The following is a 24,886-nucleotide window of genomic DNA, read 5'->3' on the forward strand; positions in this document are numbered from 1 at the left end:
TTACAGATAACACAGGATATAAAGCAAGTTTTTTGAAAGCAGAAAAATGTTAGAAGACCAGATTTTGTTTTATTTTTTTCCGTATCTGTATGTTCAGTTATATGTGTAAAACACATCAAAGAAAAAAATGCATATATATCAGTCTACTGATAGGGTTTTTCACACCTGTTCTTTTATGTATGTGTCTCCTCATAAAAACCACACTGCTGGGAGGAACATGAAGAAAAGTAATGCCATTTATATTGCTGTAGACTGTAGGTAGAAAGACTACTTTTCTGTATTGGAATTTAGAGATGCTTTTGTAAAAGGCAACACTGGCTTGTAAATGACAAATATGCACAACCTGGATCGCAGCTGGTCACAAAGGCAGATCCATAGATTGTGCTAATGTTGGTGCTTCCCACTCTTTTTGCCACCTAGTTTGCTTAGGAGAGGAAAAGTGAATATTTATGGTGAGATTTAAATCCTGATATACTTAATATCATCCTCTTGGCATCTATGGAGAGATACTGCCAGGACAGGGAAACAAATTTGTCATCTCATTACCTTTTAATTTGTATTAGAAACACCTCTAAATAGTTGGCCATCCAACGTAGCTCTTCCTTGTTATTTCTTAACAGCACAGCATATCGCATCGTTAAACATAAATTGCTCTTGGCTGGTTTTTCGAAGTGATTTGACAACATAGTTTGATTTTGCTCTAACATGATCTAGAAACTGTTTCCCAGTAGTGGGACAAAGGGAATGTGAAGAAACTACGTGGAATTCCTTGCAAATTTGCTCCTTTCTTACAGTACCTATCGTGGTTTACTTAACTGTAGCAGTGTTTGAACCTAATAAAATTGCTTCGACGTGTTCAGTGATTACATGAATTGTATGGATTTCATACATTAGGCGAGACTTGGCTTAGAATGCTAAAGTTACGTTCTTTACAATAATGCAGTGAATCCCAATTTGGTTTTGATTGCAATAATCTGGAGTCAAATGTGCAAACCCTTGCTAATTTAAGTTGATTTTACCTTTATCGTTTTGCATATTACATAATCTAGAGCCACAAAAACAAAAGCTTGTTTGGACTTACTGTGCTTTCCTTTTCAGAAAACAGAATTCTTTTTAATTAAAAACACTTTAAAAAAATCAGTATGTGTAATTGCTAACACCTGCTATGTGTTACTAACAGATGTTTCTTACTTACCTAAGGGAACTGTTATAATTACACTATAAGCTTATTGGAATGGCATTTAACCAAGATAGTTTAGGAACTTTAGGTGGTGACTTTGTGTTCTTTTATTAATATTTCCTCTTAAAAAAAAATAAAAAAATGCTGATGAGCTTTTATTTTTTTAATTAATTAAAGGAGAAAAGAAGTCAGCCCTCCTGACTCTTCTCCCCAGCCTGTGTTCACAAAGTGCAGTTAACCGGAATCAAGCTTTGGAGGTTCAGTCTGTCCTTTCTCCTCGGTCCATCACTGAGCATCAAGGAGGAGTTTGCGTCCAGGTGTAGCACTGCCTCAGTGTAGCACTGCCTCAGAAAGGCTCCTGATCGGGTGGTGGTGTGAGAGACCTTACAAGTCCTGCTAATGGTGGGATTTGAGGAACACAGGCTTGTTGTGTGATCTTGGGCAGCCCACTTAACCTTTGTGCCTCTGTGCTTTTGTCTGTGAAATAATGTGATACTTGCCTCATGATGTGTTGGAGGCGCAAGTCAGAGAGATTGGCACAGGGCTTTGAGATCTTTACATTAAAGGTTGGTAATAATAGCTCTAAGTGTTGACCTGTGACTGGGAACTTGCAGCTTGGAGGCTGGCCTCCTCCACGCTGTAGAGGTCTGTTGGTGCGGCAGCTCGTGGGAAGCACTCTGGATTCCCGCATCTTCCAACTCGACTGCAAAGCAAGACTCTCAGTGTTCTCCCTCTGCATCTTCATTTATGAAACTAATCACACAATTACCTGCAGGCATGTGTTAAATATGACACTGGTCTCTGCAAAATAATGGGCCAATTGCAAACAATGAATAAAGAGAGGCAGCTCCATTTATAACTGCTGTTTCAACAGAGCCGTGTTGTAATCAAAGTGATCTGAGGGTGACTCATTAATTAATTGATGTTCTTTTTTATTATGTGCTATTGAGTTAATGAGTAATTTGTGCTAGATAACTCTCTGAACACACTGATTACGTGAGATATTTTCTGGGGCTTTCATACCGATGACATGCTGAATAGGTGGAAGATGGTATTTGCTTATGTGTACTCATTATTAGCAGATTCAGGATGAATATAAATCAGCAGAAGGGCATTTTAAAACGTATTAGATACATGCAACCCTTACTTTAAGGCTTTAAACAGATACTCTTCAGCTTTTAATGCCTTAAATAGTATTAAAATCACTTTCTTTATAATACTTCTATCACCCACAATTGGCAGCTTCTAGAAAGGGTGCCTACACAAAAGATTTTTACTGGGAGCATGTTTGTGCTAATGGCCTATTACCTTGCACATATTGTATTTTGGTTTCCTTTTGCAAGGTACTGAAGTGAACAGTAAACAGGTTTGGTCTGCATCATTGGACTGAAGTAGGAGAAATGTATTAAGTGAATATGTAATTGTCTTTTTTATCTAAAGTGGTATTTAAAAGAATAAAAACACTGTTCTTATATACAGTACACACTTTGCTTTCTGTAGTTTGAGTTGTTAAAGCTTTTGCTTTATTGAAACCACAACATCTCCAATGCCATAGGAGTTTTTTATTCATTAAACAACAAATGGCTAAATTGATAATTTAGTCTGACAACAGCAGCACAGTGGAAGCTTTCAGAAGAATCAGCTAAATGTATAAAATTATACCCAGCAATCACTACAGACCTTCATTTTTGACAAGATTTGTTCTAGGTACAGATGACTGTAAACTACCTACCGCTGAGAAAATTATAAGAAGCTGCTGTATATTATGTTGAAAAAAGCCTTTAAAGTACTTTGTCTGTACAGGCGAAAACCTACCAGAGTCCCTGTTTGTTTGTTTCTTTTCCCCACATTCTCCCTCCTCACTGACCACTTCTCAATCTATTTTTCTCAAGTCGGTTTATATGTAGGCAATTAGGAACATCTGAGGGGGTGGAGGATGAATTTTATTTACATTACATGAGCATAAATTTGAGCATTTTGGGAGGGTTGTAGGAAGAGGCAAGATGATGTGCTTATAAAAGAAAACAAAGTAAGCAAGATAAAAAGTACAATTATGAAACAGATCAACTCTTAGCCCTGGTCATCGCTTCTGCAGAATCCAGGCTGTCTTGATTCCTCACCAGTTGTGGCACATAACAGACACAGCAGGCTATGGTTGGCAGAGGAGCTTTCTACAATGGAAAATCAAGGTCTGATAATATGTACTTCTCCACATGGCTGAAAAAACAGCAGCTCGAGAATAATAGTGAGTTGTGGTTGTGGTGGTTGGTTTTTTTGTTTGTTTGTTTTGTTTGTTTTGACTGGCTAAACTTAAGAGATCTGTAAAGATAAAGATAAAATACCCTAAAGATAGTAGATACAAGTGGAAACAATCTTGTCTGGCAAATAAGCATACACTGAACAATGGTCACTAGCAGAACATTTTGATGTATACAGATAGAGCATGTTGACACACAGTGATGGAGAAAGAAACCTAAGGTAAATAAAAATAAAAGGAACCCAAAGTAATGGTCTAGGCTTTAGTCAAAAAGATCAATAAGGCGGCCTAGCAGATAATCTCTCTTTTAATATTGTCTTATGATATTATATTGCGGTGGTGTTGTAAATGTTTCCATTAAATAATTAACCCCCAGTTATTAAAAGCCAGGCAACATGGGAGATTGAAATATCAGAAAATGTGTAATCGATCTTTGACCTACCTTAAATTTACATTTAATTTGTATCCTCTGCATACTAATTTTAGATACTGATGTGATTAAGATACATAAGCTCAAACTGCTCAAAGCAATGCCGAACCATCACATTGCAGCACTTCAAATGTGCATATCAACACTTTTTTTATCCTTACATCAATTAAGACTGATAGAACAGTGAGACGTATTTTTCCTTCATAGCAGGACCGCCCTTCTCTTCCCCATTTTGAGCATATATCACAAAACGCACACATGCACGTAAGAGTAACACTGCATGTAACAATGAGCTGCTGTTTTTCCATTCCACTCTCTTCACTTACCCTGCACAGAGCCGAGCAGTGGCACTTTGTGGTAGAGTGCTACAGCATGTATAGATCTACTAGTATGTAGTTGCCTTCATCCCCAACAAACCTTTTGCGGGATTATTTGGTTTTGGTGCTCTCCCAGCTCAGATCTATGGTTACTTACTGCATGTATGAATGCTCTGCATTTCCCAGAATGTCCTAGTAACATCTGCATGCATAGCTCTTGATTTTCTGAAGAGCTGAAATGCTTTACAAAAGCAGTGTATGTATTAGCCCCATTTGGCAGATGGGGGCAATTGAGGCACAGAGAAGTTGAGTGACTTGCACGTGCTTACAGCAAGTCAAAGACAGAACCAAGGTCCTGTATTTCCTGTTCCCCAGCCCTATTTCCGAACTAGGGATTTCTATCTACTCTGTAGTCTACTAGTGGGAAGCTGAAAAGAGCTCTTTCTGGTTTCTAACTGGAAGAAAAAACACTGTCTGGAGGAGAAAATTGGAATCAAAATACAATAGTATTTTTCCCCTTCTGGCCATCCTCACCTTCATAGAGAGGACAAAATGTTTATTGCACTTGAAGAGAATCCAGAAGAGCCTAGTAGTACCTCTGCTACTTCGGTGTCTCAAAGACCTAAAGGGGCTGTGGAAGGAAGTGGAAGAGAGGCTTGTGCTCATGGTTAGACAGGAAGGTCGCTCTGAAAACAGGACTAAATTTAATTTGAAAAGCTATGTGGAACTATTTCTTCTAATTAGCAACCTGGACGAGTCTATTCACGTCTTGCTGGTCCTGCATGAGTAAAGCCGAGTGTTGTGAGCCATGCTTATTTTTAAAGGGTTCACAGCCAGAAACAAAACCACACTGTAACAATAGTCATTAGAACTAAATATCCATTTCTAAATCAATCCACTGAGCATTGTACTTAAAACCACACACTAGAGGAATTACCCCACTGCATTACAAATTTCTTTCCCCATCCCAGGAAAAACACGTTGAAACTGCACAATGGGACAGGGAGAGCCAGGAAGGACAGCAATGAACTTCAGCAGAGATGAGGGTTCTCAGGCTAAATAAAAGCAAGAGCTCAGCTTCATAGTAATGTAGGATGTAGTGGGTTTCTTTTTTTCTTTTTTAATGTTGTTTTTTAAATGCAGGCTGTTTTCCTGGTGAGATAGATTACAGTGGCAAAGAGAAAAGAATTAAATATGCATTTAACAACTTTTTAAACATTCATCTTGCTTTCCTTTGCCAAACACCTATAAGCTCTGTCAGGGGTATGAGCATTTAAGGACATCCTGCTGATGCAATAGCTTCATGGCTTTAAAAACGCAGGTCCGACTCTCCTAGAAAATGGGCTGACTGGCAACAGTAGCTGTCAGGAGTGACTCCCCCTCTGTCAAAAGGATTTTAATTGCCAATATCAATGGGACAAACCTGTAGCAAGTTGATGTGGACAGCAAAGTACCTGTATAGTGTGGTAGCTCTCGCTTTCTGTACTGGTACTTCAAAGTTTTGTCCCATCTACACCAGCATTTAAATTACTTTCAGCATTCACTGAGGTGGGTACCTAGTGACCAGCCACTCTCCTAGTGTCAGCACAGGGTCCTTTCCTTAGTGTAAATTGACCCTTGCAGGGGGCTGTTTACAGTGCCTTCTAATTTAACACTTTTCCAGGGTTTTCTGAGGACACAAACTCAGAAAACTTCAGGGTTAAAACCTGACTTAAAAAAAAAAAAAAAAAGAGAGAGAGAGAGAAGAAAAAAAGCAGAATCCCATCAAATTTTAAGAAATTTTTGTAATGTACATAAACAGAAGTACTCTCTCTTTCCTCCCCGCCCTCAAATTAAAGGCATTCAGAAAAATAACACATATATATTTTTATATATATATATATATATATATAAAATAAGGTACCCAGAGGCACTGGTTTGCATTAGGGCATAATTTCCAGCTAAATTAAAAATCAAATCCAGGCATTCTGAATGCCTGAGGGGAACAAAAGCAGTACCCCAAATCATTAACTTTTGCACCTTTTATAATATATCCCAAACCAGTCAGATTTGTTTTTCAAAATTTTGTAGTAAAATAAAAGTGCTCTTTGAGGAAAATCTATGCAATTAAACAGCAGATGCTCAACCCCTGAAAAATAGAGGCTTATAACAGAAGTGGTGATAGACCCTTAACCATAGCATCATTAGCAGCAGGTGCTGCTAGAGTTATTAGTTTTCTAAATAGTTTTAATGTAAACAGTATTCTTAAGCTCTAAGTGTAGCATAATGGTTGGGATTTGCTCTTTAATTTTTTTTACTAGAAAGATACAGCTCATTTAAAATAGCTGGTAGATACAGAAAGCATAAATATACAGTAGGTTTAGACACTGATTGTACTAAATGCAACAATACAAAGAAGCAAACAGGAACACAAATGGTAACACAATAAAACTGTATTACATTTGTGCTTCAAATATTACAATACATTATATACAATAGTCCAAAATAAACATCTCATGCCAAATGACACAAAAAGAAACAAACAAACAAAAAACAACCAAAAATCCCAAGAGCAAGCAAAAAGAATCCAGCTGTATGTACAGTACCTTTTTAATTAACATTCAACTCTGAACTGGAGCAATTTTCACTACATACAGATGCAGTCCGCCTTTTATTTCACGCAACCATTCTGTCTCCCTATATCTACGCTATTCAGTAGGTTCCTGTGTCATTTCTTATATACATGTTGAGCAAAAAAGATAAAAGAACATAGTGCTTTGTATTCTTAATGATGTGGCATCAGATCAGCGAACCTGGGGTGCATAACCTTCTTTCATCAAACCCTCCTCATAGTCTGTCTGGCACAGAATCATGTTGTTCTTCAGGAAAAATTTGTCTCCAACGCAAAATCTGAAATTACAACAAAAGCGGAAAAAAAAAAAAGGTAGTTTCAAAATGAATGATATGATGTGATCTTACACGTAAGAAATGTACAACAAGTGTTCACGATTTTATTGTACCCACCACAGGGCTCACCCTTCTGCTGTCTGTTGCAGCACAGACAGACACACAGACATAGACACCTATGTGAAAGCCCAGCAGAGACATCACTGTGGTAGCACAATCAATTCCGGGCTTTCAAGAAACGTGGTGCATGCAAGTGCTTTTGCTTTCTCAGCCAAAGGCTTCATTCAAAGCCCACTGAAGAATGTGGGAGTCCTGGATCAGGTCACCAGCACACAGATAAAACAGAATAAATAGCCAAGGCTGCTGAGTTGAGTGAAAAGTAAATGTACTGCTTTCACACAAATCAGAAGGAAAACAAAGTGATCATATACAGCAGAATGCCCATCTGACGTGCATTATATTTATATTGTACAGACATAGCAATAGGAATTTCTTATTATATTTCAGTTGAATATTTTACTATAATTGATTTAAACGAGTGTTTATGGGAATCCTTTCTGGTATAAACACAACTTTATACACATTGTGATGCAAACTAGAGACACACACAGGTATGCAGAGAGACCTTTTTTGCCTTTTTTTTTTTTTTTACTTTTTTCCCTGTAGGAATTGATTATAAATTTAGTCACTCAGCTAACTACTTTCTCTCTTGTGGTATCAGTATACATAGCTTTTATACTATTATGTGCATCAGAATGATCCGACCGCTACAAAACGCTATGAATTATTTCATTTGATTTTCTCTGATGGGTAGGAAAATCACGTAACGTTAGCTCTCCTGGCTGTCTGGCTTCAAACTTCGAGCAAAGTAGTATTTCCTAGCTAAGCGGTATGCTTGAGCGTAAGGAGGCTCTTCACAGACACCTCCCAACCCTTCCCCCCAGCAAAGCCGGTGTTCTTGAGGATGCTTAAGGAACAAGTGAATAGGGCCAATGTATAGAAAAACAGTTTCCCTAGTGACTGCCTTGGCAGGGTTACATTCCTTTGTTTATAGTGAACTCTCCAGCTATAAAATATATTGGGAGGCACTGCTCACATTATTCCAATTAAAATGAAAGAAAGTAACCTAAATGAACCCCTTAACACCGATGTGAATAAATGAAACCAGTTTCTACCAGCTAATTACAGATCTCACTACATAAAGTATTGTTTAATGTGTAACAGATTATAAAGTCCTTTTTTGTATAATTTTCAAATGGTGACATCTTGGACACAATTAGGGTCAGATATAAATGCTTGTGTTGTTTATGGTAGATTTAACAACAGAGTAGCTATGGGAATAGCTGTATATGTATTTAATTGTAACAATTTAACCTTCAAATAGTGGTGTCTGCTGTAGTTGACCCAGTAAAACTACGTAAATTACAGAAGTTGACCTGCGTGACCTCTGATAGTGGTCTCTCTTTATCAGATAGTCAATTCCTAATGATGTTCAGGCAGAAATCTTGGTGAATTGTCACAGATTAAATTGTGTATTGAAAGCAGTCCTTTAATGTTTTGTGAAGTTGGAGGTTTAAATGAGTAGCAGTTGGACTGATTTACATTTGTGAAGATTGGAATGCTAGACAAACAGTGAACCCATTTATTTTCCAACTGGGTAGCTTTGGAAATTTATCCTTATGCTAGCTAAATAGATAGAGGGAAAATAGTGTAATAAAAAAGTGGATTGAAAAGAATTAGCTCTGCTCTTAACGGAAAATTGGTTTGTTTATTTGTGGACTTTTTTTTTTTTCTGTAGGATTACTGCCTGCTGATGATGATGATTGAAAATAGAGATTATGGAATGATCCTGAAATCTTTAAGTTATTTATGGTCAAGACAGTTTTATAGAATTTACAGGTTCTTTCTGCCCTTCCCACCCCAATCCTGGTATATTAGGCTGCCAACAACAGAAAAGTATTTTGAGTAGATGTGTTGAAATGAAGAATTCTTGAAGCAAACAAGTTCTTTGGGGGTTTCTCTAGTTTCCACCTTATGTGTTGTTGTCCATCAACAGCACTCTGGACAGGAATTCTTTTGTGCATTTTGTTAGATTACGTAAAGGAGTCTTAACCTAGTGCTAATAACTAAAAGAGTTTTTTCCCAAGGAAGTCACATTAAAATAATAATAATAAACAATCTTTCTTAATTTCTTTTAAATGAATGTACTGGTTAATATGGACTGAAGCAGAGGGAATGAGATACTGGGGCAAATCACTGACTCCGTTACAGTGATCCCAGCAATTACTGATGGGGTTTGCAGCTGAGACATCCATCCAACTGTCAGCTGGGGAGACGACCACCTCTGCCTGCTCTGCAAAACCCACTGACTGAATAACCTGGGAATGTTATTCAGCTACATATTCCTTTGTGATCCAACATAATCAGAATAATTGGTTTAAAATATTTATCCAATGGAAAAATACATTGCTGAAGTGCAATTCACTTGCATGGCAGTACTTTCATGTACAGCTTCTTACGATACCGCTTGAATCAAAATCCTGGCTGAAGGATTTTGTTTTTCAGCCCTCAGAGAAGTGCCACAGTTTGAATTAAACTACAGCAGCTACATGAGGGAGTCAGGACGCCTTTTCCAATAAAAAGTGTCAATGCATTTTGCTTTTGCTATGTTAATATGTCGAGCCAGAAATGCTCTACCTATGTCTACATGGCATTTGACAGCTATATGCATGAGTGGCTTTAAACACACACAGTTCCACAAATCATTTACCTTCCAAGTGTGCAGCTGTCTTGCGGAGAGGCTGCCTGTGGCCCGTCTAGGCAGGCTTGGCTGTGTGATAACCTGTGGGGAGGGGGTCTGTCTGCATGGTAGGACACTCTCTGGGTTCATCCTGGGCTGGTTCTGCATGCTGTGGGTGATCCTCTGTGCCCTTGGGGGCAGCCTGTTACTTGCCATACTTATGGTCCAAATTCTGCACCCGCTTTCATACTGTGCAAGCTGAGTGCCCGAAACACTTTGGCAAAGACCAGTGGTGAGGCTTGCACATGCCCCTGGGTATTAAATGTGTGAATTATGCATTCATTAGGTGACAAAGAGGTAAGCACCAGGTGAAAAACATCTAAGCTCCTGAGTACAGTAAGACAAGGCACGGAGATGGATGAAATGCGACAAATTCTGTCCATCCTGTTCCACACTTTCAACCTTATCCAACTCTGAAAAGCAGATTTAGCCTCTTCTGAAGTCAAAGAGCTAAATCTTACAACTACTTCAGATTGGTTTTGCACACGTCAGGATTTAAACCTGGATCAAGTTTAAAATAGAAGGGTAAATTCAAGCCTAGCCTTCCACATCCAGCAAGCTTTTTTTGTCATGGAATTGACATAGGATGTAAATCAGAGCACAATTTGGGCACATATATCAAATGGAGTCAAGGAGCATATTGAGATGCAACTGGGTCAGGAGTATATAATGAGGCAAGACTATTACTCTTCTAGCAGGCAGATGGTAGTCTTCAGCCTTCCCTAAAACCCTCACCCAATTTATTTAATAGGCACACAAGATGAACAGGAAAAATATACAATAGGCTGCATTAACATGCCAGATTGGACTTACAACCATAAATTGATAGCACTACTTTTGACACGGCTGTGACATTAGTAGAATGACCATTATAATTAAGCAACATCCTACAACTCCTGTCATATTTTACAATGGCAAAAGGAGAGCCATTTATATTATAAAATGACCTCTGTTATCACCTTGTTTGGAGGGGAAGGTGTGCCTAGACTAATCACAAGTAGTATAAAACTTCCATTTTGAGAAATAGCTATTTCATTGTTCAGAACAGACATTTAAGGAGATCTCACTGCTCTCTGTCATCTTTTCTGATGTACAGGATGCATGTCAAGATATCGAAGACTTCTTAGAAAAGTGAGAGAAATATTGCTGTGAACAAAGATGGCTGTGTGTGAAGTGCCTCCTCCGGTAATGTTGCATCTTTGTTGTTGTAGATGGAAACAAAATCTGGAAGCATTTAATTGTTTTCCTCTTGGATAAAGAAAGCACAGACCTAGTCCACCCACACCCTTCCACTCTGCTTTTTGCACTCAGAGATGTAACTTGTCTTCTGTTTTTCTTCCCTTCCTGTTTTTTTTTTTTTTTAAACTAATTTGAGTTTCCAGTATAACTCAAATTAATGTTGATCTGTATGCACCAACCAAGAGCACCAAGCCACTCTTGTATATCACCATTCATCAGTCCACACTTAGGGTTTACTAATTTTAGGGTTCTGTCAAAAAATCCATTTATTATCAAAGGCTGGAAAGTGTAAGCTATGGCTGGATTTGTACACTTTTACTGATGTACTGTATATACGCCACATGTATAGTACAATGCATAGAAGCAAATAGTTCAACTTACTGTGACAAACTTGGTGTGCTTTTCATGTATTGTTTTTCTAAAAGCTAGTATGTTGAATGTATTAATTTTAATTCTAAATTTAGAGGAGGCAGTCAATGAAAATAAACTGTATTGAGGTTTTCAGAATTTATAAAATGAACATACACAAAAATCTAACGTTGGTGGTTAGATAAGTACACCCCTAGCATTACATAGCCCTCTCCCCCACCACCACATAGACACCCTGACAGAGAACAAAGGCAGCATTGTGTGGGCATTTTACATTTTCTACCAGAGGTAAGTGTCTACAGCTACATCAGGACAGTGGTTCGAATGAGTATGTAACTATTTTCAGTCCAGTGCCCGTTAAAATAAAGGCTGTTTCAGATAGAAGGGTAGAGCTTTTCATTTAAACTCCCCTCAGTGATAGCAGATGGGGGTTTTAATCCATACCCCAAGTTGACTTCAGAAGGCAGACAGAAATTATGGCAGCAGTATGGAACAAGCTGCTAAAGCAGCCGGCAAAGAGTGAAAGGAAGGACACTGAAACTCTGGAAAGTGGGAAAGCCGAAGGCAGGCTGAGATCATCGCTGTAGTCAGAAGTGTCAAGCAAAGACACAGCTGAGCCCACTTGCAAGATTTTCCACTCCATTTTGCTAGTCACACACATGCAACCTGACAAAGTGTGAAAGGCAGTGTCTGTTTACAAGTTTATTTTTCCAGTGGTTCCCATATTTTTTTCCTTTAAATTTTATGCAGAAATCCACTATGTGGGCTACGGACAAAACAAGGGGAAGTGCTTCTGAGGAGAAGTTTAATGTGGTCACAGAGAAGAAAGGGGAGCATCCACACCATTAAGACGATGGTCACTAAGCTCTGCAGGTATTTAGGAGATGGAAAAACTTCAATTAGGAAAAAGGCAGACAAAGACGTGAAAGATAAGGGGATGCTAAAATGTTTAGGCTAGCAGCAAAGCTTGATATTCACAAAATCCCTACATCTTTAAACATTCGTAGAAAGAAAAAACAGTGGTGAAGATGTCAAAAACTGGTGTACAGAGCAATTAGATGCTAGAGCTGAATAACTTTATTAAAGGGAAAACATGATACAGTGCCTACTAGATGTGAGGGGACTGGACTTGGTGGCTCAGGAGATCCCTTATAGTTCTGTCTGTGTCTGCAGTCCTGTCTACAGCCTATGTTCCCAGAGTACATTATGTGAGACAACGAGGTTTTCCTCTCACTCTGAAAAATCTAGCCTTTGGGAGGCCAATAAAATGGTGCAAGGCACCTTACGAGTTAGTTCAGAGAGGGAGTTTATGGCCCAAACAAGAGTCCCCAGAAATCAATGAGTTCTGATTACCATCCACACTGAGACTAGAGCTAGATGGTGAGTTGTGGATACTCAAAAATAATAAAGCAAACAGTGAAGCTGTGCACAAAAGCAGAAAAATCACCAAATCTTCCTCAAAAAGCACTGACAATAGGCAGGCCCCTCTCTCACCAGGCCACGATCAAGTGTTTGAAGGGCAGGAATATAAGGGTCATATGACAGCAAGCCTGAAGAGCTGGCTGCCCCAAGGATCAGTGTGATGAAAGTTAATATAATTAGTAGTTAGCTTGGAAGGCAGAGAGCATTAGAAGGAACAACCAGGCACAACATGACAGCAGACATTCACCATTGGCAAACACAAAGTAAATGTAAACTGCAAACCAAATAAATGATTTAGTCTGCTTATGACTATCGCATATATTGTTATGAAAAAAAAAATCTTAAAGGTAGACAAGAAGTGAAAATGTCAAAACTCTCAAATGTAGAACTCAACTGACAGTATTATATGCTTTACAGTAGTACTCCAGATATGGTGTATTTGTATCAACATGAAGAATATCCCAAAGGATTTAAAATTTAATGGGGAAAGAGAATGTGAAAGTGGGGTATAAGGTCAAAATAAACATGTACATTTGGCAATAGTTGGTGATCTGTTGCTGATTTCTGGATATTTCTAATGTGATTGAAAAAAAATATATATATATTCCTCTTCAATAAATACCACATTAGGGATAGTGGCTGGAGTGAAAATGAAGAGTAGATCTAAGAAGTCAGCTCAAGAAGATTATTTTGCATACAAGGGGCAGCATGGATTAAGAAATGACATTAAATTGCTATGTTGTAAACTGATCCTCATCTGAAACCTGCTGTTTGATTTTCATTAGTCTATTTTAACTAGAGGAAGAAAAAAAGCTGCTGAGAATGGCAACAGAAATTGTTAATAGCATGATGACTGAAATTATTCAATTTAAAACAAAAGAAAGAGGTTTCATAAAATAATATATAAATATATATGTATAATATAGTACATAAGAAATATATAAAAATCAGTGGTAATGGGTCAGGTGTCCAACAATTGTAGTTTTTACTGTTGTTGTACAAGTAATGAAAAACAAAAGATTTAAAGCCATTTACTAATGAGTGTAGTCAGTGGAATGCTTTGCCATAGGAAACACAGAAGAGCTAAGTTGGGGCATCCATGAAACAAGGTTTACTATAAAAAACGACAAAATTAATTCTTCAGTGTGCCACTAGACCCAAATTGTGAGGAAGAAAGGTACCCTACAGGCAGTTTGTTTTATTAGGCTCCTTGACAGCTATTGCAATATAATCAGGATTAGGGCCACTTTTGAGAATTTCTGAAATTCTTTGAAATTTCTGGAACTGCTCTCTGTTTTGAGTAGATGAACTCAATTGTATTTCAGGTAAATCAATTCCTTTGATCCCAGCCTAAGGCTCTCATAAGACTATTTTGGCAACCACTTGCCCAAACTACATGCAAAACAAAAATCAAATAAGAGACTAGACTGAAGGCTGAGGGATGACACGGCTAAGAATTATTAAATGTCCCTGGCATGCTCCACTTCAGAAGCACCTAACGGCACTTCCCCAGTGGGAGTCAGTGGCCTTAGGGCACAGTATGGCACATATTAGCTGCAAAGTGAAATTGTACATTAGTTCACACTTGTTATGGTAAAGGAAGAATATTAAAAATAATCACAACAGCTTTGTTTTTTGGGGAAAGAAAAACAAAGTTCACTTCCTCAGATCCAAGAGTACTATGATGAAAATCTTTTGTACTCAGGGTACCAAACATTGTCTGCTTTGCTTGACTGATGAAGATTAGCTGACTTCTTACATTAAAGAAGTTTGTCTTGTATGGGCTGAAGTGACAAGACAATAACTAAGTGCTAATTGTGCATAACCAACACTAAAGATATGCAGTCCCATTATGGCATGTAATAAATGAAGCGAACAACAGAAATATATTAGGCACTTTAATAATGATACTAGAACAGTGGTTTGCAGAAACAAGGATGTGAAGGGTTTAAGAAACGAAATCTAGGCGTGTGTGTGTCTTACTTGAGTGGGTACTACTGGCAGACTCTGCCTGCTTTACTTGGAATACAGCCTTTTAGTTCTGTGGCAAGACAAAATTGATATAGGACTTTAAATAGCATTAGAACCTATAATTACTTTGCATTATTATATAGTTTAAGCAGTGGTTATTACTTGCCTGGTATTTTAATTTCCCATGCAACATGATGAAAAAGGTCAATTTGGCTTTTTTTTAAAGAGCATAATTGTAGTGTGCTACACTTATTAGCAGCTGTACATTTTATGGTTCTTTAGGGATGTTTGATTTTTAAATGACTATAGTGTTACAAAATAATACACTGTAGGACAAGGTGAGTTATTAGGAAAGCTTATTTTAGAGCTGTATCTAACTTTGTCGTGTTAAGACTACTATCTTCCTATATTTTTTGTTACTTCCCTAGAAATGTACATCTCATTTTTCTTCCCACTTGAAAATTAAAAAAAAAAAAGAATGCTATAAAACTCTAAATAGGATCATGTAATAATTGAAAAAACATAACGGGTATGTTAAGGTGTGGACATAATTGGTTCTATCATTTCCTAGACCTCGTAGAAGTCAATGGCAAAGCTGCTAAAGACAGAGTTGTAAATTGGAGTCAGAAACAGAGCTTCTGCTGAAATCTCTAACAGGATTTTGCCATCACTCTGAATGTAGTTACTGAAAGTTGGGCTATATACGCCTCTGAAAAATTTAGTTTTTATAATTTTACCATTTTTGAACTTTGGTCTACAACTGTGTGACTCCTCAGAACAAAGTGTCAGGTTTGGATCCTCAGATTTCTGTAACTTACAGTTAGGAGATAAGGAAGGAGATTAGGAAATAAAAATAGGGCACAGGAAGTCCAGTGCCGCTATGGAGAAAATGGTGGGAACAATGTCTTTTAAATTGAACTGGCTACAGTTCTAGCAACAGGAAGAAACAACATGTAATTTAAAAGAAATACATGTGACAAAAATGAAGAATTCAAATGAAATTAAGTGACAAATGATAAGGCTCTCTATTCTACAGCAAGGGATCTCAGTCTTTTATAAATATTAATTAATTAAACTTGACAGACAGCCTTTCAAAGCAGAGGAAGCAACATTATTCTTGTTTATTGGTGTGGGATTTGAGGCACAAAAAGTTTTCTGGCCAAGGTCATACAAGATGTTCTGCATCAGTCCCAGGAAAAGCATCCGTCTTAATCTTGGGCTTCCACTACTGGTAGATGTTTCCTCTTCACTCCTCTTCACTTGAAAGTATGCCCACACCAGAGCCGAATCAACACTTAGCATATGGAACAGACGCCAAGAAATTCTCTTACCTTTGATTACAAAGTTGACATGCAAAACAGTCCAGATGATAAACATTGTCCTTAGCTCTCATCACCATCTCAAAAGCAGGTATGAGCTTACTGCAGGCAGCGCAGTTTCCTGTAACTCCAAATAACCTGAAGATACAGAAAGAAAAATATTCCTGAAGATGATTAACCGAAAAGAAATCCAGACCCCCCCCCCCCCCCCCCCCCCCCCCGGTAGTTGTCTGGCTTTTGACTGACTTCCCTGCACACCTCCCTTTGGAAAGGCTGGTGTTTGGTGGTCCAAGTCTGCACAATTTACAATAGAAAGGACTAGTCCTTTTTGCTGGGGAGAGCTTTATGAAGCAGTGACAAACTAATATCACACCTATTGTGATGTTATTCTTCTGCAGGTTATACTGACCTTTCTGGATAAAAGAAACATCTTGTTAAACTGAACAAAGAAATAGTAAACACATTAGGGATGTTACATAACTGTGCGGACAGAGGTCAAGCTGTTTGCATACGCGGGAAGAGTCTTCTGCTTGGATCGTGCCGTACAGATGAGAGTCACATAACCTTGGCTTTTGGTGCTATTTATTATTAAAACACACTTTAGCTAGAAAAGAAATAACACTTGAAAAAGCCAATATTCTTCGCATTTTTGACATCTAGTGCTAAAAGCTTTACCACTATTATTAAAAGAACATTTTATGAACAAGTCATTTAAATCGTCAGAAAGCATTAGCGGTTCATGCACCTTACAACCCTATACCATAGTTATTGCTATGATTATGTTATTCAGGTAGCACATTAAAGTAAATGAGGCTGTAAACTATATATAGTCACATCAGGAGTAGAAGTATAAAATACTGTAAGAACAATATGAAATGCTGTTTTTGCCAGACATCTATATAAATTTTTTCAAATTCTCTTTGTTAAAGATTTTTCAGTACTTTTCAAGTGGGTGTATTACAAAAAAAAATCACACGTATGCATCCTTTTGTAACATAGATGGATTATAATGAACAAGAAAAAATACGTTAGCTCTACATGGCAGCAATCTTTGAAACTAAGTTTATTTAAACTACTTAATAGTTGTGATGGATTATTAAAAGTAATGCTCTGCTTGTGCATAGCAGTTAATGCTGTTTTTAACTATGAAGCACACTAGATGAAAACGCCACATCTGCCAGTTTTCTTTTTTTCCTCAACATCAGGCTGACAGCAGAAAAATATAATGGCTCTCAAGGGAAACACCAAATTAAAAGCGGTTCTAAACTAATGAATTCAAAGGTGCTCTGTAGAAAATTCAGTTTGGTAACATAAAAATGAACGCAGTTTTTAATCACATCCCTCCATTTTACTGAATTTCATGGGTTACCAACAAGCCTACTTAATTCCAAATCCTTTCACCTTCTGCTTCTACTTAAGATGTACTTTCTGCATAATACGCGCCTGTCTATTTTAAAGCTGCAACCCTTTCTCTCCTGCCTGACCTGCTGGTTACCATGATCACTGGGAGAAGGCCTGGGACCAGGCCGTCACCATCAGCACCCATTAGACTGACTCAAGTCAACTTCTACTTCCATTAAGTCTGATTAACAAATTTACAGATTACTTAAACAGATTATAAATATTCTGTAAAACACTCTGTTCCAGTTCTATCTGCAGTATTCATGGGTTTTGCCAAGGCTATCTAAGGCCCACTCCAACTTTCATTCCTCTTCTGGATGAAGGACACAGGACTTCATTGCCCTTCACAGCTGTGGCTGGTGGCTCTAGAAAAGACAAAACCCACTGACCAAGGCCCAGCTCTGTTTTCCTTCGCATCTGTATAGAAGCTGGCAGTAGTTTAGTTGCACGAGGAAAGCTGATCAGGCTGCAAAAGGTGCTCTACAACGGCAGCACTGGAGCACAAACGTGAGAATGGCCCCAGTGATTTCAGGGTCCAGACAGAGGGTTCAGAGAGCAGCTCAGCGGTCAGGTAGTTTGTCTCATCCTAATGCTTGAGACACAGCTCAAGCACTTTGCCAGAAAGGATACTAGGTGCAGGCTGCACTGCCTCCTACAGCCATGTCCGGTATACGGGGTGTGTGTCTGTGTGTGTGAGAGGGGAAACCCATTACGGTCAGAACTGCAATTTACATGTTGCAGAGCTGTGAAACAATTTGGGATTGTCATTCAGCAGTGCAAAGGATGGAGATTTACTGCCCTGGAGTCCACTATGTGCGTATTTCCACAGTTTTGAAACCAGAGACCCCACTGAAGCTGCTTCAGCTAAGCACCAGATATATTAATATTTTTCAATTATGTAAAGGAAAGGAGGCCTTCCTTGCTGTTAGTTCTTCCCCGCCACATGCAAAAGAAACACGTGAGATTTATATTAGCTATTGTTAATTTTGGATAAAGCTGTTTATATGAAGAACATAGTTTTCTCCCATTAATTATAATAATAAAAAACCCACCATGCCATTTTGAAATTCTGGACATAGTTTCCCCCAATTTCAATTGCTCTCGCTCCCTGAGCATTTATCAGCTACCTGATTAGAATTTGTTTCCACACAAACCATTGATCATCAGCCTATTACTAGGCAAATGACAGTTAATTACCCACTACATTAACCACTGGGACCTGAGACCTGCTTCTGCTGCCATCAGTCAACATGATAAATGTGGCAAGTTCAGTAATGCATGGCCAGCCCTGAGCTGCCTGCTATAGTGTGAACAACCCTCAATCTCACTTCCAGGCCCAGGAAAATCTATGGCAATCTGCATAATTACAAGCTCTGGGTTAATAACAGACAAATGATTTGTTGCATCTAAACAAAGTCCTTGGAATGGGCCTGGTCTCCTGTGGCTGCCCGGGCTGCTGTTGTGCCACCGGTGTACTTCCCGCTACGACGCGCGCAAAACAGATCCCTGACACTGTATCCTTCCAATTTGTTGCCCTCCAATTTATGGATTCTGCATATGTGATTTTTAATCATTAAAGAACTCTTGAAGCAATATTATCTTAATTATTCTCTGCTGTAACCAGGGAATTAGGCTTCAGATAAAATTTTCTTCTTCTGTGCACTTTCCCTGCCTCGCTGGAGGCTCCATCAGTTTTCATCTACACCTGGACTCTGAAATTCTAATGATGAATTATTGCCCCTTTTCCTAAGAGGGTGAACCTTACAAGGGAACATTTTACTGAACTGTCAGCTCACAGACTGAGTGCGGGGATGCGGAAATCTGATCTAATTTACTGCAAAACGATGCATTTGTTAGACTTTCTCCTCAGTTTTGTCCAAGGAGCAAGAGATCAGTTAGGAGCTACCTTCATGCACTCCTTTGCACCGGCGTACGCACACTCAACTCTCCACACACGGTTTTGTTTTCCCTCCTTTTTCAAACCTGTTATTCAAGCAAGTTTCTAAAACATACAAATTTTACTTCTGGAAGGAACAAATAGTTTCCTTACAGCATCTTAGCTGCAGCTGAGGCACTGAGCTACAGTCTCTTGCTTAGTCTGTTCTACCAGAAGACTGTCAAGGATTTCATTTCTACACAGTACTCACAGCTGCCTGTTATTATTCTGGGCTTTATTTAACATATTTTCTGTGGTCAGAGAACGCTCAAACTCACTGCTTTCACATCTATTTACAGGTAGTTACGCTGTGACCTAGCTACCTCAGCAGATTAGAAAGCTGATCCTCGCTGATTTCACGTAGCAATAAAAAGAGCTAGAGAACATAAAAGTACAAGGATTTGTCTTTTCTCTTGATATTCTGAACCAACCTCTGAAATTTTATATTTATGCTATATATACCACAAAGAGATAAGAACAATCAGCAACAGCAAACATATTGATTCTTAATGTGTTTGACTGGTACAGAACATCCTGAACAGAGCTAAAAAATGAAAGACATGCAAGAGCCCTTCTACAAACAAACCCAAACCTGACAGCTTGAGCAGCCAAAAGTGTGATTAAGCACCATGCTATTGATTCTACTTTGGTAGGTTTACTAAATAGAAACCTGAAGGTTAAGTACTGATAGATGAGAAAAAGGAGAAAGTTAGGAGAGGAAAGAAGAGAAAAAGAGAGGAAAGAAAAGGCAGACAGCTATGCGAAAGTGCAGAGACGTTGAATAAACTTACGAGGCATGTGATTTCTAGATGGAAACAATTTAACCACATAGACACCAATTTCCACCCACTTCTACAGATTTTGGGTAAGGCACCGAGTATGGAGGGGGGCCCTGGTTCCTGTTGTTGGCTTAGAAATACCACACGGCGTAACCACACAGTTAGGCAGAACTGCACGTGCACTTAGATGAAGCTGATTTGGGCCATAACTGCCTGTCAGATTGCATGGGACTTTCACAAGATTTAAGAACTAATGTCATTGGTTACTCTTGCTTCCACAGGTTTCCTTGTTTTGCTGTTTTCTTTGACAATTGTCCTCTCTAGGGGTCATTGATTTGCTACCGACAGCACTTTTTTGCCTACTTTATTTTTATATTAAAACATTGCACGATTTGGGTAAGACATCTGGGTAGCCAGTTTGTAGTAGGAGTACGAATCATCTGTTTGCACAATGGAAAATGTAGGAGAAAAACATCTAAAGATTCAGGAACAACAGAGCAGACATTAAATGGAATTTCTCCTGTGTCGCAGTAATTATGGACAGTTTCACTTGGTTTCAAATTATTTTTCTCCTCATTCCCACTACCAGGTTAACTAGGTTCATTAGGGAAAAATATATACAGTATCTGAGCTCTAAACCGGCCTTTGCCACTAACTGATTGGGTGACCCTGGCAACTCACTTAATTTTGGTCTCAATTTATTCGTTACAAGGAGGTGAGACCTAATCTTCACATTGTAATATCCCTGCTAGATACCGTTTTTATAAAAATTGAAATGATACTTTCAAACCTCTGTTCTTCAAAGTCCAGGAGGTATCAAAATAATACACGCACTGTTTTAAATGTAATCAGACGTACTGAAACAGATAATCAGTTTTTTTCCCTAGTAGTTATGTGTATTATTCAGGATTTCAATTCAAACTGTATGTACTGAAAGGCAGAATTTGGCCCTCAGCAAGTATTTCAGACAGCACAAGATTCTATTTGGAGAAGCATAAAACCACATAAAAGAACCTAAAAGTTAATGACAGAGGGAGAGAAAACTATCTAAAGATCTAGATTACAAAGCACTCTGAAAAGCATCATTTTAGAGAACGTAATTTTTACATGCTGATTATTATTTAGATTATTAGGTGGAGATGTTTTAGACATTTCTAAGTGACTTAGGGACATGAGTACTACTGGCTTTAAATACTCTTTATTCTCTTACTTCCCACAAGATATTTTTGCAAATCCTCCCTGTCAAATTGTAGAGAAAAACAAGAGGGTAAATTTGTCCCACATGCGTTTTTATGAATGCCTGAAAAACTTATTTCACTCCCACCCATCCTCAGTTCCCTAGAATGGCTTTCTAAATGCACACTGAAATTAAAACATGCTTCCAGTCAAGGGGAGAGGAGAAACTGTCCCACTTTGCCTACTTCCATTAAACCACACAAGGGAAGAAGGAACACGAGAAGTTTTCATTCGACCTGCCCATTCACAGACCTCCTGACTCCACAAATAACCAGTAAAAAACTTCCGGTGACTTTGCTTGACTTAACTCTGGTCTAGTAATCAACAGTGGCCAGTGAAATGGAGACTCCTTAGAAAGAAAGGAAAAATGGGGATGCAGAAGAAAATGGCCACTTTTGAAACAGTTCTCCATTCTCTTGTGTATCCTTATTACTGCTTATATGTCCTTCTAAAGGTCCCTATCTTTTTAAGTCCTCTCTTGACAAAACTGGAGTGTCAAAAGAGGGGAACGCTATGAAGTTGCAAGCCAGGCTGCTCAGCAGATCTGAGCACTGAGACTTCAGCTAGATTTCCAGCACTCCCCAGCTGCAGGTGTAGCAGCCAGATTTTCGTAAGAGCTCAGCATTCTGGGTGCTGAACTATTTCAGAAAATGTAAAATCACAGGTGTCACAACATGGAAGCAGTTAGATAAGACAAGATCAGATGGTCCTTATTTAGGACCAATAAACATTGTCCATATTTAGGACAAATAAAAATTGTCCCTGATGTTGTGTACTACAAAAAATATGAAGAAAAAGAAAAGACAAACAACACGGCCCAACTAGTTTAAGCATGTTAAGGAAGGCATTCAAACACAGTTGCTGAAGTGGGCTTAAATGTCTACTAAAATCAAAGGCTGATTCAGTGTTTGCCTTGTTTGGTAATGCTGTGAAAAGAGGGTTACCTTTGCCAAACTAGTGTAGAGAAGGTTTTTCACTTTAGTATCCTTTGTTTTATTTTAAAAGCTAACTTCTGCACTGCAGAACTAACTCAACATTGGAAGTATGCTGATATTCGTAACATCATCTATTTGTAAGGATCCCCAGCATATGCCACCTGGAAATGCAGCTCACTTTGCTGAGTGTGAGCTGGAGTACCTCTGCAGAGCCAATGCCACTCAAAATTTACATTGGTTGGTAGCTGGATCACAGGCAGATGGAAATGCCACAGTAGGGCACGGCTATAGCCTTGCAGCACAGTGACACGTCACATGTCTGAATGTCTTTTGCTTTCATGTTTAGCTAGCCTGATAGTGTGGCAATCCCACCTGGTGTTGGCTGGACTGTGCTAAACACTTAGCAGTTGTGTGTCTGCAGCATGATACTCAGGATGAAAACTGGAGGTGCAAGCCTTCCTCAGGTGAAGCTGCTGTCTCATGCTGTCCTACCATATACAACTATGGTAGAAGAAAATAAGTGCATGCGCTCCAATAGTTAAGGCAGACTTCTTTGTCTTTTCTCACACAAGTTTTATGCATTGCCCTTATCACTGTGGATCTCAATTTAATGTAGCTGAGACATTCCCCTCAGTACAGGCTTCCAGTTTGCTCCATCTGTGTAGAACAAGCTATTTGCCAAACTGTCCTGTGCCTGTTGAAGTTCATGAAACCAAGCCTTTTTTCCTGTGCAGACTGTATGAAAGAATTCTTTATGTGAAGTTAACATGGATGAATTCCATTTTCAAACACCTCAAAACCACACATTCAAGCCAAAATATAGATTTACTTCTATATCCTTCTCTAATTAGGTTATTTGTGTTCTGTGAAACAATCTAAGCTTTCATTTCAAGTAAGTATTACCAGCCTTAATTTTGGCTCAAAAAATCTGAAGCATGACCAGACATAATTGATGTCTACTTTTCTAAATCTATAGTTTGAAAAAGCTTTAAGAGGTGGAAATTTTGTTGTTTGGTCAATGGAGTGTTAACTCTGAAGCCTAAATCACAGAACTTTAAAAAGCCCTTGTTCATTTTAGGAGCAAATATAGCCACATCGTTTATGTCACAGTCTGCTACCTTGTCCCTTCAGTCATGCAGCCAGATCATCAAACTTTCAGTTTAAAGCTAAAATGCAATTTTAAGAAGTATTCTGGCCTAATTTACAGTCTGCTTTTAATCAAGTTACAATTTTGTTTCATTTTAAATTTTCTTTAACCACTCTCATTGACTCAGATGAAAAGCAAGGATGATTGTGCGCAGTGCACAATGATCTATGCCTGATATTGTGGAAATAAATTCAAGTTAAAAATGACCTCCCAATGCACTCAGGGCTCTGCTTTGCACTACCACTCATGCATTGTGACATCCTTAAACTTCCACCAGTAAAGTCAACATCAATATTACATCCATTTCTACAAAGCAACCATATAAACTTCATCTTTCTACACATGCTTTACTTTAAATCATGCATATAAATCCATCCACATGCACAGGCTGAATCTAAAAATTTACAGATACTCAGCTGACGTATTTTCATTGTCAAACTCGAGCAACTTAAAAACAAATTTAATGCCCCAACTCAAATCAGAATGCAATATCCCAAGCTGGCTCCCGGTCTAGGGGTAGCTTTAACTTGTACAGTATGGTTGCATGATTCAGGGCTGGCAAAGTGCTGCAACTGTGCACTCCACTAGGACTAATTAGGTTAATGTCCCATCTAACTAGCCACTTGCATTGCCACTTAGATGTGTCTACACTGTTTCTGGATTTGGAAGCTAGTCTGAGGCCTTCTGCCGTGTATTGAATGATACCGATGTTGCTCAATGCTGTGCCTGTACTTTTTGACTGTGACAAAGCATCACTGAGCTCTGTTTGCCACCCACTCTCCCTTCTTCATACCTGAAGGAATGATCTCAAAGATGGTTCAGTGATAACAAGATTGATAAGGATGGGCTGAAAGTTGGGAACCTGCAGGGATGACCTCAGCTATGATGCCTAGATGAGGGCCATGCTCACCTGCCACATGGATGCTGCTCCATGCAGCCACCATCTGACCTAGTGGTAATGCCATGCAACTGGTGGCATTAAGAGATGCAGGCCCTTCCTAAGAGGGAACCAGCACAACATGGATGTTGAGAGTCTTCTACTTGTCCTACAACTGCATATAGCACAACATTGCTGTGGACGGAGCAGAACTGAAGAGAGATGCTTCCAAGGTGCATTTCAGATTCCTTCCCCATACACAGAGATAAACAGGAAAACAGGAGGAAAGAAAGAAAAAAAAAAGAGAGAAAAAAAAATAAAGACATCCTTTAGAGTAAATGCTGATGGAGGGACCTAGGAAAAAAAGGAACTGAATGAACAGAAA

At 38.6% G+C, this 24,886-nt stretch overlaps 1 protein-coding gene across 7 annotated transcripts in view; it reads right to left on the reverse strand.

The window, feature by feature from the left end:
• Positions 1-2,724: 2,724 nt before the first annotated feature.
• The window catches only part of LMO3 (LIM domain only 3), a 65,788-nt gene continuing 43,626 nt past the window's right edge, over positions 2,725-24,886 (reverse strand). For all 7 annotated transcript variants that reach the window (XM_080563781.1, XM_080563779.1, XM_080563776.1 and 4 more), the window contains 2 exons: positions 16,203-16,328; positions 2,725-7,073 (listed from right to left, as the gene is read on the reverse strand). In XM_080563781.1, coding sequence (XP_080419907.1) covers positions 6,968-7,073; positions 16,203-16,328 — 232 coding nt within the window. In that variant the 3' untranslated portion in view covers positions 2,725-6,967. The remainder of the gene's footprint in view (positions 7,074-16,202; positions 16,329-24,886) is intronic.

Source organism: Anser brachyrhynchus (assembly GCF_964034855.1).
Source record: "Anser brachyrhynchus genome assembly, chromosome: 1".
Lineage (NCBI taxonomy): Eukaryota > Metazoa > Chordata > Aves > Anseriformes > Anatidae > Anser > Anser brachyrhynchus.